Source organism: Papio anubis, chromosome 17 (genome assembly GCF_008728515.1).
Source record: "Papio anubis isolate 15944 chromosome 17, Panubis1.0, whole genome shotgun sequence".
NCBI classification, from domain to species: Eukaryota; Metazoa; Chordata; class Mammalia; order Primates; family Cercopithecidae; genus Papio; species Papio anubis.
Genome location: NC_044992.1, coordinates 41,979,293 through 41,995,982, shown reverse-complemented (window position 1 = coordinate 41,995,982; position 16,690 = coordinate 41,979,293). Strand labels below are relative to the sequence as shown.

Sequence of the window (16,690 nt, the reverse complement as noted above, 5' to 3'; positions counted from 1 at the left end):
AGGCTCAGTTGGGTAAAGTAAATAGGATAATCAAAAAATGTGGTTAATAAGGGATGACCTCCATCTAACTGGCTCAGCTACTCCAGGGAAATGAAGCCGACTGCTGTGAACTGGAAGGAAAGACACCGCACAAAATATCCGTCCCCAGGTGCTACTGACAGGATATGAGCGGGATGTATGAGCGGGATGTGGAGGAGGCTCAGGTGGAGGAGAGGGCCCTTCTAATCTTCCTCCAGAGCGCCTGGTCTCTGGGACTGTCCAACAATTTGAACCCCCTATGATTAGAACTATAGTGCTGTTTAGGAAGCCAAAACGAAGGCGTATAGGTCGGTCAGTTAATATTTAATTTTAATAATACTTGTTATGTTTGAACAGTCAGCAATGCACAAAGAAAAAATCTTCAGTGAATGTTTACACACTGTGAACACATGCTTTAAATATGCAGTGGGGGAGGAGGGGTGAATTCACAGTTAACAAAGCTAAAAAAAAAATCCTTGTTATAAATTACACAAAGCATATAAAAATATTTCTCTGAATGCATAGATTAAGACTTTAAACTCACCTACCAGCAACTGTGCAGTCTTATTCTACTGCGATACGCAGGAGTCAGTTGACCACAGAGGATTTTATAAAGGAGAAGAGAGACCAGCATAGGGCAGAGACACATCAAACCCACCTCTCACCGGAGACACCAGTCCCTTGCTTGCCTCTGTCGCTAAGCCTAGAACATGCCCTGCAGCTGCTCCTCTGGAGGCCATCTCCCAGCCAGGGGCCTTCACTGCTCCACTTTAATTAATCTGGGTGGCTGAAAGTGTTTTAACCCAAGTAACTTAGACATGAATTAATATTGAATTTATTTCATCTAGGATAGAACCAGACTTAACTTTATCAGTAAACTGTAACTTTTTTAGAAGCAAAGAAAAAAAAGGTTACTACATCTAGTTAAATTCACTTCCGATTGGTTGAAACACAAGGGAGGGGCTGGGCGCCCTGGCTCACACCTGTAATCAGAGCACTTTGGGAGGCCAAGGCAGGTGGATCACTTGAGGCCAGGAGTCCGAGACTGGCCTGGCCAACATGGTGAAACCTTGTCTCTACTAAAATACAGAAATTAGCCAGGCATGGTGGCACATGCTTGCAATCCCAGCTACTTGGGAGGCTCAGGCAGGAGAATCGCTTGAACCCGGGAGGCGGAGGTTTTAATGAGCTGAGATTATGCCACTGCACTTCAGCCTGGGCAACAAAGCGAGATTCCGTCTCAAACAAACAAAAAACAAAAAACAAAAAAAACACACACAAGGAAGGTTTCTTCTTTAAAGCACTGAAGAGAAAGAGGGTAATAAGTAAACTTCACTCTGCTATGCAAACACTGTACAAGGGTGAGTAAGTCACCAGCAGTAATTGGTGGGATACAATTAAGTCACTAAACAGAGTGATTCCGTGAAGTTAGCCTTGAAAAACATCTCAACCTCATTTCAGCATTTAGGCAGCAGCAGGAGGCCATTATCTTAGCACAACATTCTCTTCCGTTGACATCTTCTGCACGTTCTCACTCAACTGTAGTGTTCTAATAAAATTAAGTTAACACAGTTAGGAAGTTGAGTTTCTTTGGAAACTATAGGCACTATGGGGAAAAAGCTTCTTAAGACAGCAGGGATGCTCTTCCACAGCTGGCTTCAAACCCCTGCTCTCCTGTTTGTCTAAGTGTGCTAGTTCTTATTTCTGAAGTTTAGCTGTTTGTTTCAACAAAACAGTGGCTGCTCTTTTAACATTAATGACACTGAAGGAAAGGAAAAGAATCCTTGAATGCATTCTTTTAAAAAATTCCTATGCCATACTCAAGAGTTTAATCAGGTGTTTTGTTTCTGTTTTTCAGAACAAAGTCTGGTCAACTCATAACTGACTTTGTGAAGTGAATTGGTGGTAGTAGTAAGGGGATCACTAAGATCAAACAATTTGTTTACAAAAGCAACAGATTTCAGAATTGTGTAAAAATCCTAATAGTTTCAAAATAACCTTTATCTTTGATACAAAAATAAAGATGCTAACTCCTTTAGCTCAGTTTCCCACAATAACCTTTAAAATAGCAACAGATTCAGTCTCAAAAATTGCTTTTCATTTGTAGTGGAAAATGAAAGTGGAGAACATGGAACAGCAATATTTGTGCTCTTCTCATAGGATGCAGTTACACACACAGATGACTGGAATCACTTCAGAGTAAAAAAAGTGGGCTGGGTGCAGTGGCTCACACCTGTAATCCCAGCACTTTGGGAGGCCAAGGACGGGAGGATCACTTGAGGCCAGAAGTTTGAGACGAGCCTGGGCCACATAGTGAGACTCTGTCTCTATGGGAGGGGTGGGGGTGGGGGTGGGGGGCATTGTAAAAAAGCAGTTGCTCTTTTAGAAGGCATCAGAGAGCCCTCTAGTGACCACGAAGGGGAGTCAATGCAGAGATGACTCGAGAAACAGAGAAGCAGTCATGAGTGTTTACAAAGGAAAAAGTGAGGGAGGGAAAGCTCTTTTGGTTAACAGCATATTTACAATTAGGTAACTGTATTCTTAAATACTTTTAACCTGAGTAACATTTATAAATATGTTATAGGAAACCTCACAGTCACAAATCACACTAGAATCCATCTGTCCAGTATCTGTGCTTTCCCCAGTCTTCCTCCCTCATAAGTTCCCAATGTCAGGAGAGTTGTGAGCATGCAACACCAAGAAAAACACATCCTGGCCCTTCAGGTGCACTGTCAACAGGAGTGGCTAGAAATAGGCTCCGCTCTCTCTCAGCTTCTGCTTAGACAACTCTCTTACATTCTGAACATAAAACACACTGGATACAGAACCTTCAGCTTCTGCCTCTCCAGACCACTTCTCAGCTGTTCAAAGCTTCAAGCAATAGGTTTATTGTGCACCAAGAGGCTTGGAAGAGTGGCACCGCTGCTTGGGGGTCAGGGGCTTCCTACCTTGGCAGAATGATGTTAGTATATACTACGCAGTGGCACCAGAGGCCCTCCCGGGCATCCGAGGCATTTAGATCAATGGCTTGTCCTTGGCCCAGAGGTGACGCACACTGTCATAATACTCAGTGATAAAAGTCCCTGCTGCATTAGTAAGTCAGTTTTGAAGCTCTCCTGTTATAACAAGGCCTTTCAGTCAGTGTGGATGCAGCATTTCTGAACAGAAAATTATTTTCACTTATCATCAGAACCAGTTCCAGCTCCTGGAAATCTTGGAGTCGAGCAACATCCTTGTCCTAAAACAAAAATATGTTAAACAGATTAACAGGAGCCACTTGTCTCCATATGTTTGGTGCACTGTATTGATACCAGTATCTTGTCTCATTTCAAAACTTGGAAGAAAAAAAAAAAATCCCTGTGGCAGGCTAAGTCAGTGATAGTGCAACTAAGGCCCCAGGCTGATTGGGTTGCAAAGTGGAAGCCCTTAAAAACAGCTCAGCAGCTGTGACAGCATGAGCACACACTGCGAAGGGAGAGGCTATGCAAAGGGACAGGCAATGCACAGATCAGTTTCCCGGGTGCCCTGAGAAGCCAGAAACCTGATGTTCAAAAACCCAGAGATGTATGAAGGACCACACATGCATCTATGTGGATTTGCTCTGTAACTGAACTTGGTTCTTCACTTGTAAAACAGAAGGCACATCTAGTAGTGTACTAAGTTAATCCTTACAGATCACTAAAGAAACCGAAAATAGGAACACGTGAATGATAATTCAGAAAATTATCTCTGGTATCAACTTCCAAAAATGCCACTGTTGGCTGATCTGAATGCAAAGGTGTTTCCAACTAGTTTGTAAGAATGTAACTGGCCAAACACCAGTTACAGATGTCTTTGTTCCTTCTCCACCCCACTGCTTCACTTGACTTGCCAAAAAAAAAAAAAAAGCCAGCGTCTCTATAGACTTAGTAGAAGGAAATGATTACATTTGGAAAATCATTCTTTGCTCCTTTTCTATTCTCTGTTTATTTCCTCAACTAACTCATATAACCAAGGAGGGAGCTAGGTATTTTCCAAATGCAAAAAGCAGCCATTCATGCTTAACAGACTTTTCTTACCTTTCTTAACAGAGTGTTGGGTAACTTTCTGATCTTCTCCACTTGATCTGGATTAACACCCAGCTCGCAGCAACACACTCTGAGCAACTCTTGGTAGGTGAGCTCCTGTCGGTCCAGTTCAATTTCAATGAAATCATTTTCTCGAAGAGATGGGTTCTGAATTCTCACCTTGAGTACCAGCTCTAGAAAAAAAAGGAGAAATGTTAGTGAATAGTTCTGGCACAGCACAGCCCCTGTTATTTAAGATCTTTTCCAGAAGATGGTTACACTTAATCATGCCAAACAGACCTGTTTGGTGGGAAAACCAAGTGTAACCAGCAGGGTTTGCTCAGGCCCAGTTCTGGCTCTGCTGGAGCAGTTTCCTGCATTGTTGTCCATACTTTTAGGCTATGGTTCACAAAGTAAGAGCAAGGCAGGGGCAGCCATTCCAGCTGTGTAGAAGGATAATTTACTTCTGCCATTGGAGCTAAGGAGGCAAAGTCTTAAGAACAGGTTTGGGTATCAAACTATACATGAACAGGGGAAGGGGGAAGAAGGTTGGAAAGAAGGCATGGGCAGGATGTGAGTTACCCTAAAAAGATTGAACAATTATGGACCTAAAGGTATTTGTAAAATATGAAACTCCTTGCAAAAAAGACAGTAAAAGAGCCAAATGACAAGCTACTAATAAAAGCTAAAGTATAACTTGATGTGAATGTGGCACCTTCATGAGGAAGGGGTCTTATTATTCACAGGTCTTGGAACTAAGCAATCTGCTCCTTTATTCTGAACCTGGCTGCCAAGACAGCCCAAGTCAAGCACCCTGGACATTTGGCAGTTCTGCTTTGTTCCCTGTATATGAATCCCTTGTGGCACCCCAGGTCACTGTTAGCACCTATAGTAGTAACTCCTCAAAAACAGGAAGTGAGAGAGTTACTTCTAGGAAAAAAAGGAAAAGTAAGACTAGCTGTACCCTGTGGTATTTGACTGGATTTGGAAGAATCAGGATGAACTTGTGGTTTTTAATACTCTCAAAAAGATATACACTGATAGAGAAATATGGATATCTTTCCTGGCTATGTCCTCTTAGCAGGCCTAGAAGAAATGATATACCTGTAGCAATGAGGACACCTAGTGCCCACATCCTGGTGTCTAAATACCATTCTTGGTGGGCCCAAGTGGGAGGCAAATTTGCTGTGTGTCCTAAATACCATTCTCCACTAAAAAGAACCAGGGCTTCTTGGAGAAATGACTGACTCCAGGGTGGGAGGAGGAAAAGTTATGCTATGAGCCTGGAACATCTTGCTGCACCAGAAAGTAAGGCAGTGCTCCAAGAACAATGAAGACACCTGCAAGGGACATAAGAACCAGCTTGAAGGGGCTCCCACTGGCCAAATCTGGGATAACCTGAATAACTGAAAATTGATAGTAACAGATTATAACCCACTGAATAAAATACAGATATATGTGTCAATACTGATATTAATGAAAGAGAAGGGAAAGCCCTTCTTTACAGTAAAATACCAACTAATAAGTAGAGAAAGAATGATTGAAAATCGTATCCCACAAAAATAATTGGCCTGGACTCTTCAAAAAGATCAAGATCAAAAATGATAAAGGGTAAAGATTCCAGATTAAAGGAAACTAAAACGACATGATAACTACAGGCAACATACGATCCTGGGCAGGGCGCAGGGGGCAGAGGAGTACAGAGAGTCCAGATAGGTATCAATAGTACAGATAGTACTATTTCTGTAATAGTACAGACAGTACGTATAATAGATGACGGAATATAAAAGGCATTGGTTGAGACAATTGACAAAATTTAAACATGGACTATGGATTACAGAACAGCATTACCTCAAGATTACATTTCTCAAATTTGGTCATTTGTACTGTAATTACATAAGAGAATACCTGGCTGGGTGCGGTGATTCACACCTATAATCACAGCACTTTGGGAGGCTGAGGGAGGCGGATCACTTAAGGTCAGGAGTTTGAGACCAGCCTGGCCAACATGGTGAAACCCCATCTCTACTAAAAAAAAAAAAAAAAAAAAATTAGCCAGGTGTGGTGGTATGCTCCTGTAATCCCAGCTACTTGGGAGGCTGAGGCAGAAGAATTGCTTGAACCTGGGAGGTGGAGGTTGCAGTGAGCCAAGATCATACCACTGCACTCCAGCCTGGGTGACAGGGTGAAACTACGTCTCAAAAATAAATAAACAAATAAAAGAGAATATCCTTGTTCTTAGGAAAGATATAATGGAAAGAATACTGAACGGTATCAGGGTAAAAGGGCAAAAGGTAAACAATTTGTGAATTTGAGTAAAGGGAGTTCCTTATACTAGTCATGTAACATTCCTGTAAGTTTGTAATTATACCCAAAATACCTCATTAAATCCCACCTCTCGGGACACCAACTCCCCTGTTGCAGAGGCTGTTTGCTGATGAGGGGTTACCTTGCATATTAAATGGAAATGCTCCAGTGAAGAAAAATGGCTGGAATGCTGGCGCTGGTCCTGCATATGCCCCATTTTGAGGCTCCAGAGACACTGGTGGCTTGGACGGGACAGAAGAAAACAGGGAGCGGCTCTGACTCACTGGTGGCTGACAAACAGGACCTGGTTTTGTGCTTTCTGGTGTTCTGAGTATGGCAGAGGGGGCTGACACATCACCATTCTGAACTAGTGCCAAAGAGGTGTGGTCCCGGGGAAAGGCCCCTAACAGGGGAGGTTCCCCAGGGGGAAGCAATGGAGGTGAGCCATCTGCAGGGGGTGATGCAGGGGGTGTGGAGGGACCCCCATTCTGCATCGGGGCTGAATCCTCTGCTGTGGGTGTGTAGATAAAAGGGAAGGCTGGGTTGGCCAAATAGTTGGGAACAAAGGGCAGTTCTGACTCCTTCTTCAGCTGGGGGAGGTTGTCATCATCATCATCATCTTCTTCCACTTAAAAAGAAGAAAACAGAACATTTACACAGTCCTTTCAAAATTACCAAAAAAAGGTGTCTTTTGGAAGTGGTGTCTTTTGGTATGTGACATTGGTCAGTGCTTACTGCCTCTGCAGGTCAGAAGAAAAAAGAATATTTCATTAGGTTTATGATTACCATGTTCATCATTATCTTAAATTTTACAAATAAAAAAATAAAACCTTACAATGCTGACCTCCCCAGAAACAACCTGGAATTACTACCTTGGCATAGTAATTTGCTTTTAGAAATAGAACAGTTGCTGGGAGCAGTGTCTCACACCTGCAATCCCAGCACTTTGGGAGGCCGAGGTGGGCGGATCGCCTGAGGTCGGGAGTTCGAGATCAGCCTGACCAACATGGTGAAACCCCGTCTCTAATAAAAATACAAAATTAGCTGGATGTGATGGCACATGCCTGTAATCCTAGCTACTCGGGAGGCTGACGCAGGAGAATCACTTGAACCTGGGAGGCAGAGGTTGTGGTGAGCCGACATCATGCCACTGCACTCCAGCCTGGGCAACAAGAGCTAAACTCTGTCTCAAAAAAAAAAAAAAAGGAAGAAAGAAAAAAAATAGAACAGTTGTTTGACCAGCATTAAGAATGTAGCCAATAATACCACAAGTCTTCAATGAGTCTAACGAAATCAAAAGTTCCCCCCAAACACAGACTCACCTCCCATAATCTTCCTGATTTCTCTCCTTGATGTTAACTGGACTGGCATTTCTCCTTTTGTGGTAAGAATTTCTTTGTCAGCTCCTGATTTTAACAGGTAAGAGACCACCTGACCATGGTTTCGTTTACATGCCCAGTGTAAACAAGTCCTGTTCCAAAGAAAAGAATGAAAAAGAGGAGAAGTGATTTGGGATTTCAGATTCTAAACATTAGTAAATAATGTATACACAAGCCTGTTAGAGTTCAGCTAGAACCAGGTAACCGGGCTGGTAATCTCAACTTTTCACAAAGAAGATGATCAAAATATTTAATATGCTTAAATTTTGTTTTTAAATCTCATTTCTGGTTCCTGAGAAAAACTAACTTAACCTAGGAGTTTTAATTTCAATAGCCTCCAGGAGGTAAGCTCACTGGCTGGCTAACTCCAATGGTAACGTGGAGTATACTCTATGAGTATCGCTCATTAGATCATCTCAGTCTCTGAAACATATTTTTATATTGCTATATTCCTTTTCAGGGACTATGGAAACTCACTTCATATGCCACCTGAAGATTCAATATTATCAGGCTAATAACTATCTCCTATCAGCAGCTTACTCTGTCACTTAAATTATTATTATGACAGCAGATATTCTTGTCTGAATCCCAGTTGCTCACTTTCTTTTTCCTTCTTACTTTTCTTTCCTTAACACACACACAAAGGATTTCCAAATTTCCATTTTTAAAAAGTTGGCTTCTTTAGTTCTCTCCAGAAGGCTACAAACATATCCTCATCTGCGTAAACATAAGGCATTGCACATATACTTTAATTCCTGAGGTACTTAAAAAATATATATCAACAACCAAAATTCTTCAAGAACAGGCTCTTCTAACATATCAGACTCATTTAAGTAAAACTAATCACTCAATATTGTACACAGAGGAAGCAATTCTGTACACTCTGAAGGGCTACTATTTTCATACTATACAGAAACATAATTAGCATGCAGGCAAAACTCCATCTTAACAGAAATGAAAGATTCAGAGCAACTAAATCCATCCCTAGGTGCCAAAGCTGAATGTATATTACGGAAGGAAAATACTTCTCGCCCCTGTGTTTTGAAATGTCTTATTTCACCAACTCTCTAATTGAACTGAGATAAATATCTTCAGAGCTCTTATAGCCAAATACAGAAATGAAGCTTGGAACAAATGTTCAATAGTGAAGGTTAGTTCACTAACCTGGGAAGTATAATTATCTGGAAAGTTTATATGGTTCTAGGAAAAAGCTGATTTGCCCTGGGCTTAGCTTTAGTAACTCACAGAAAGTTAGCATGTCTGGCTGGCTGGGAGCAATTCCACTGATGTCTCAGAGTGACATTCTACATTATGGTTCATTAGAATTAGATTATCCAGGTTCCTTTAAGGTGTATTTCATGATGCAATGACAAAATTATTACTAATTTGGGAAAAGTAAGAGTCTTGTTAAGTTTGGGAGAAAAGAGTCTTGATCAAGCTCCCTGAAGGCAAGGAAGTGTTTGCTTGGCACATATACATGCTTAGTTAATATTTACTGAATGGGCCAGGCACGGTGGCTCACACCTGTAATCCCAGCACTTAGGGAGGCCAAGGCAGGCGGATTACTTGAGGTCAGGAGTTTGACACCAGCCTGCCCAACAGGGTGAAACCCCGTCTCTACTAAAAATCCAAAAATTAGCGTGACGGTGCATGTCTGTAATCCCAGCTACTGGGGAGGCTGAGGCAGGAGAATTGCTTGAACCCAAGAGGCAAAGGCTGCAGTGAGCCAAGATTGCGCCACTGCACTCCAGCCTGGGCAACACAGCAAGACTCTGTCTCAAAAAAAAAAAAAAATGTACCGACTGAGTAAACTAAGGATAAGGTGGACCTTGCTTGAAGTAGAAGGATCTAATCTATCCTTGATTCTGGGCAAACTGCAGCCTTGAGTGTGTTTGTGTGTGGATGTCTGTGGCACAGGCTTAAAAAGTGAGCAATTATAATGATAAGTGAGCCCTCAAAAATGAATGAAGCATGATGAGAAAAAGATGCTCCCTTTTGGAAATAAAATGCTCACTTGCTAGTAGTAGATCACTTGTTCATGGCAAGCTTGAGTGTAAAGGAGGTAATTTACTACCAGTGGGTCTGAGAGACTCTGGGACAAACCAACTTGCTAAACTACCACCCATGTAAAGCAGTGTTAAGTCAACATAGCATGGCCCCCACAGCCCTGTGCCTTAGTCATCATCATTTACAGTCCAGAGCTGTGTGGCTCTGGGCAGCCATAACTCAGAGTCCCTGCAGCCAGGTAATATTTTCAAGTTCTTCATGAAGCATTATCCTTGGTCCTTAAAACCAAGGGGTATGCATGACACTTGAATTACAACTGATGTGGGGGAATGACTAGTGATCAATCTAATTGATAGATTACTCTATCTTTGAACTTCAACTCCTTAAGCTTTATATTTGCAGTCAGAATATCTTATTAGTGTTGGAAACTATTTCAGACCTGAGGTATTGGGTGTCATTCATCAACCGGGCATCACTCACTGGTGCTGAAATTGTGGTTACTGATCAACTAAGAATGAAAGCAGTCACCATTCTGCTTGGCAATGCAAGAGAGTACGTTTTTTGAGGGTAACCTTATTTTCCATTACCCAGCACATTGCTTCATAATAAGAAAATAACAACAATAGCTAACACAGGTATAACGCTTCACATGTTGGACATTGTTCTAAAGGCATTACATGTATTAACTTATTTAATCCTCTAAACCCATGAGGTAATACTATTGTCAACATTCCCCCCATTTTACAGAAGAGGAAACAGACATCAGCAAATAAATAAGCAAAGCATGCAGTACGCTAGGTGGTGATGAAGTGTGACAGCAATAGTAAAGCAAGGAAAGGCATTAGGGAATGCCAGAGGTTGTGCAACTTTAAATTGAGGGCCCAGGAAAAGCCTTGCCAAGAAGGTGACATCTAAACTAAAATCTGAAGGCGGTGAGGAAGCAAACCATGTGATATCTAGAGGGAAAGCATTTAAGAGAGTGGGACGACAAAAAAACACAAAGATCTTGAATCAGGACTATCTGGTATTCCAGGGAAAGCAAGGAGGCCAGGGGAAAAAGGTAAGCAGAAGGGCAAATCCCATGAGATTAGCACAGAGGTAAGGAGGGAAGATGTGGGAACAGGAAGTAGAAATTGTAGGACCCTGTAGGCTTTTACTGAGTGAGATAGGAGCCATTTTTGAGAAGAGTGAAATGATCTGACTTATGTTTTAAGTCAGGATCCCTCTGACTACTGTGTTAGTTAAGAAGACTGTTTAATATCAGCTGAGGAGCAAGGACACTAGTTAGGAAGCTATTGCAATAATCCAGGCGAGAGAAACAATGGTGTACCAGAGGCGTAGTAGTAGGGTTAGTGAGAAGTAGTCAGATTCTGACTGTATCTGAAGGTGAAGCTCATAGAATTGGCTGACTGAATGTCAGCTGTGAAAGACAGGAGGCAAGCAGGAGGCAAGCAGGGTGCCAAGCGTTCTGGCCTGAGCACCCCTGAGAGGCTGAGGACTCAGAGGAGCAGGCTTGAGGTGGTAGAGGGATGAGGCGAGACTTGGAATTCAATCTTGGATATGTTGAATTTGACAGGCCTATTAGACAATTCCTCCAATTAAATCTACAAAAGGACGGGCGCGGTGGCTCACGCCTATAATCCCAGCACTTTGGGAAGCCAAGGCGGGCGGATCACCTGAGGTCAGGAGTTCGAGACCAGCTTGGCTAACATGGTGAAACCCCATTTCCACTAAAAATACAAAAAATTAGCCAGGCATGGTGGCACACACCTGTAATCCCAGTTACTCAGGAGGATGAGGCAGGAGAATCGCTTGAACCCGGGAGGCGGAGGGTGCAGTGAGCCAAAATCACGCATTGCACTCCAGCCTGGGTGACAAGAGTGAAACTCCATCTCAAAAAAAAAAAAAAAAACACACAAAACCTATAAGAAGGCTCTTCAGGCTACCTCAGCTTCACTTTACTAAACACCTACTATGGGGCAGACATTGTGTTTAGGAGGGTAGGTCTGGAATCAGATACCAGGTTCGTTTTCTGGCTCCACTAGTTACTGTCAATCCCATGACCTTGGGAAGGGGCACTGCGCAAAGTGAGGAAATGACTTACTCTTTCTGGGCCTCAGTTTCTTCATCTGTAAATGGAGAGAACAGTAACTATGTCCCCAGGTAGTGGTGAACAAGCTAACACACATAAAACACTTAGAACCCCATCTGTGCTGGCCAGGCACAGGGGCTCACGCCTGTAATCCCAGCACTTTGGCAGGCTGAGGCGTGCTGATCACAAGGTCAGGAATGGAGAACATCCTGGCTAACAGGGTGAAAACCCATCTCTACTAAAAATACAAAAAATTAGCAGGGCGTGGTGGCAGATGCCTGTAGTCCCAGCTACTTGGGAGGCCGAGGCAGGAGAATGGCATGAACCCAGGAGGTGGAGCTTGCAGTGAGCCGAGATAAACGTTATCTATTTATTTTATGCTTCATCTCATTAAGGGCTCACAATACTCTTCTGGAACAAGTAGAAAATGAAGCAATGGGCAAAGTCCCGTCTAGGCAGGAATGGAGAAGACCCTGCAGGAAAGACCAGGCTCCTTCTACACAACACCGCCTCCCAGTGCCAAAACGGTAATTCACAGCTTTGAACCAGAGCAATGCTCAGAAAAGATACATACACAACAGCAAGTTTGCAAACACCTGTAAACAAAACAGAACAAAAAGGTAGTATCCTCTGTTTCCTGGCTTTCTGGTCAGCTATCTAGGCTGCTTTCTTTAGGGAAATTAGGTAGACAATTTCTTTTTTTGAGACTGGGGTCTCGCTATGTTGCCCAGGCTGGTCTCAAACTTATGGGCTCCAGTGATCCTCCTGCCTTGGCCTTCCAAAGTGCTGGGATTACAGGCGTGAGCCACCAGGTCCTGCCAGGTAGACAGAATTTTTTTTTTTTTTTTTTGAGACAAAGTCTCGTTCTGTCGCCAGGCTGGAGTGCAGTGGTGTGATCTTGGCTCACTGCACCCTCCGACTCCCTGGTTCAAGTGATTCTCCTGCCGAAGCATCCCAAGTAGCTGGGATTACAGGCACGTGCCGCCACCCCCAGATAATTTTTGTAGTTTTAGTAGAGACGGGGTTTCACCATGTTGGCCAGAATGGTCTCGAACTCCTGACCTCGTGATCTGCCCACCTCGGCCTCCCAAAGTGCTGGGATTACCGGCGTGAGCCACCGCGCCAGGCCCAGGTAGATAGACTTTTGAGGTAGTCTGGAAACCATGGTTCTGGTACTATCATATTAATAGTTATGTGGCCTAGGGCAAGTTATTCTCTGGGGTTGATCCTCTCTCCATTGCCCCTTTCAGTTCCAATATGGATGATTCCACTTAAAAAAAAAAAATGTAAACTCACTTTTTTTTGTTGTTGTTGAGGTGGAGTCTTACTCTGTCGCCCAGGCTGGAGTACAGTGGTGCAATCTCAGCTCACTGCAACCTCCATCTCCCAGGTTCAAGTGATTCTCCTGCCTCAGCCTCCCAAGTAGTTGAGACTACAGGCGCACACCCCATGCCCAGCTAATTTCTGTACTTTAGTAGAGACGGGGTTTCACCATGTTGGCCGGATGGTCTTGATCTCCTGACCTCCTCATCTGCCCACCTCAGCCTCCCAAAGTGCAACTCACTTCAACTCTAAGCTAGCAAAATAGTCTGGCTAAGCATTACCTGAATCAAAATTTTAAATTTTAAATACAGAGGGCGGAATAATGTCACATTCAGTAACTTGTTTTGACCACCAGCAACATCTTAAGATAAGACTCCTTATTTAATTGGGAAGAATTCAATCTGCAGGCAGACATCTAAAGTCTTGGATGACATTCTGTATTTGAAATTGTAATAAGAAAACAGGCCGGGTACGGCAGGCTCACATCTGTAATCCCAGCACTTTGGGAGGCCGAGGCAGGTGGATCACTTGAGGCCTGGAGTTTGAGACCAACCTGGCCCCATCTCTACTAAAAATACCACACACACACACAAAAATTTGCCAGGTGTGGTAGCGCCCGCCTATATTCCCAGCTACTTGGGAGGCTGTGGCAGGAGTGTCACCTGAGCAGGGGAGGTAGAAGTTGCAGTGAGCCGAGACCGTGCCCTTGCACTCCAACCTGGGCGACAGGGCAAGTCCTGTCTCAAAAAAAAAAAAAAAAGAAAAGAAAGAAAGAAAAAGAAAAAAAGAAAAAGAAAGAAAACACTGGATAGGATAAACAAATGAGTCTTCCCTCAAACAGGCAACTGTAGGCAGCAGCCGCAATTCGGTTGCAGTGAAACAAAAGAGAAGCAGAATGGTGATGCAAATGTGTGTTGTTGTTGTTTTTTTTTTCCTGGTCTTGGCTAAGGAAATCGTGCTAGTTTATAAAATTCGTATTTGATCAGTTGCTTATGCTTTTAGCTCTGCAAGATGTGTTCTCCAGAAGCACCTACGGCAAATTAACTCAACACTCGAATTGGGGTGAGCTCCAACGCTTAGTCGCTGAGAATCACAGCCTCCAGCACCGCTCTGACCAAGTGAGCCGGGGGCGCGGGGGAAGGGTGTAGGGCACCAGAGTCCCAGCGGGCGCTGCCCCGAGTGGACCACGTGGGCCTGGATTTGGGCAGGACGCGCTCCTGACCGCACGAGGCATGGGGGCCAGGGCTGGCCTCAAGAGGGCACAATCTCGGAGGCCCGAGGTGGCAGGCCTCGCCGTAGCCCCGGCGTCCGGGGACAGCTCTGGGCCTAGGTCACGAGTGACTGCCCCACGCCTCGGACCGGCTGCCCTGACCCTAGGCCTCCCCCGCTCCCCACTTACCAGCCGTTGACCTCATTTTGGGAGTTCACATCCACCCCGCTCTCCACCAGTTTCTGCACCTCCCGAATGTCCCCTAAGGCCGCGGCCTCCCGCAGCCTCTCCTGCTGCTCCTTCTGCTCTAGGAGGGCGTTCATCTTCCCCTCAGCCCCAGGCCCCCGCCCAGGCCCGCCTGCCCCGCCCCGCCCGGGGCCTGTCAGCGCCGCCGCCGTCGCCGCGGCCCACTCCCGGCCATGGGGAGGGAGCGTGGAGCTTGCCCGCCCTGTTCGCGCCGCTGCCCGCGCCCGTCCCGGGGCTTCCGCTCCCTCCCGTAGGCCGCCCCTGCACCTCCCGGCCCGCAGGCCCAGGCCTCCTCCCCGGCCGCGCCTCCCGAAGGCCGGCTCCGGGGGACCCTATTCAGTGTGACAACCCTGACCCAGATATTTTCCGTTCCGACCCAAGGCTCAGGCGCCCAGGCTGGCTGTTTATGTAACTACTGCACAATATTATCTGCCATGATTCATTGACTATTTTTAGACCTCCCCACCCCGCAGTTTCAAGGGAGGAGGACAAGGCACATGAAAAGAGAAAAAAGCATAGTTGAGAGCCAGAAAAGCCTTATCCTCTGGTGCAGGCTGTTTACCAGGCATCCAAAATAATTGGTGGGTTCTTTTTGTTGGGATTTGGGGGTTTTTTGTTGTTTATTTTCTCCCTGTTTGGTTGGCTCCTTTTCTGTATCTTGCCCAGCAGGATGGGGAAATGGGCTGAAAACGATCCTACTATAATACGCCCATTATTACAGAGATAGATTACACTCTTCTTTTTGACAGTGCTTGGGGACAATTCAGTTAGAATATTTAATTCAACTGTTGTTGTTTTACATCTCATTTTAGACAGGATTTCTTCTAACCTGGCTTTCAGGAAAAATATTTATATTGTGCTCACAGTTTATGAACTGTGATTACTGCTTACAGATTGTAATTAGTTACTCTTCATGAAGGCCATATAAGGAGAAAAGAAAGGAAAAACATTTAAGAGGCTTTGGAGGTGTCCTGGTCCTGATTCCAAGTGCTCTGGGAAGAGCTGTGGTGTACATGTAAACAGCATTTTGCTTGACATCTTGCCCGATCTATCTAATGAGGCTCAGAGCCTCAGTTGGCACTGTTTTATACCCAGTGGGAGAAAAAGGAAATATTGTTTTGCTGAGCCCAGGTGCCCCAAAGAGATCCTCTGATGTGGCACAGGATGGAACTTTGCAGATGGGGTCAGGATTAAGGAAATAGCCCTGGGGAGGAAGGGAGGAAGGCCTGAACAGGGAGAGATGAAATAGGAAGGGATAAATTTAGGCATGGAGTTTTCATTTCCGTCTCTTGGGACTGCTAGGATCTGCACAGCAAGCATTTTTCCTGCTACAGTTTAAGAAAAACCAATGTCTGTTTGTTTAGTATAATACAGTAATTTACACAGTATGCAGTGCACACCAGGTGGTGCTGAATATAAACTGACTGCACACTGAAATTGACCCCCACGGCAAATTGTAACCCTGCTTGAGCTTACATTTTCATTTGTTCCCCCAACTTAAATTTTAATTCTCACGTCCAGCATGATACTCCATCTGAAAGTGATGTGTATGGCACTGGAATGGAGTCCTCAACACAATTTGAGTGACATGGGAGTAGGTAGTGGCGTGTTGTTTTTGTTTGTTTGTTTGTTTCTGAGACAGAGTCTTACTCTGTTGCCCAGGCTGGAGTGCAGTGGCGTGATCTCGGCTCACTGCAACCTCTACGTCCAGGTTCAGGCGATTCTCCTGCCTCAGACTCCCGAGCAGCTGGGATTACAGGCCTTTGCTACCATGCTTGGCTAATTTTTGTATTTTTAATAGAGATGGGGTTTCACCATGTTGGCCAGACTGGTCTCGAGCTCCTGACCTCATGTGATCCATCAGCCTTGGCCTCCCAAAGTGCTGGAATTACAGGTATGAGCCACCGCGCCTGGACTGTTTTTTTTTTTTTTTTGGTTGTTGTTGTTGTTGTTTTTTCTTATTAATGCAGTTTAAAAAATTGTTCATGGGCCGGGCGCGGTGGCTCAAGCCTGTAATTCCAGCACTTTGGGAGGCCGAGACGGGCGGATCATAAGGTCAGGA

At 44.5% G+C, this 16,690-nt stretch overlaps 1 protein-coding gene across 1 annotated transcript; it reads right to left on the bottom strand.

The window, feature by feature from the left end:
- Positions 1 to 325: 325 nt before the first annotated feature.
- Positions 326 to 14,956, bottom strand: ANKRD40 (ankyrin repeat domain 40). Its single transcript, XM_003912743.4, has 5 exons — positions 14,572 to 14,956; positions 7,694 to 7,842; positions 6,514 to 6,999; positions 4,077 to 4,258; positions 326 to 3,256 (listed from the first exon to the last, which is right to left on the bottom strand). Exons 1-5 carry the CDS (start codon positions 14,703 to 14,705, stop codon positions 3,110 to 3,112), a joined length of 1,098 nt encoding a protein of 365 aa, XP_003912792.2. The 5' UTR covers positions 14,706 to 14,956; the 3' UTR covers positions 326 to 3,109.
- Between the last annotated feature and the right edge of the window lie 1,734 nt (positions 14,957 to 16,690).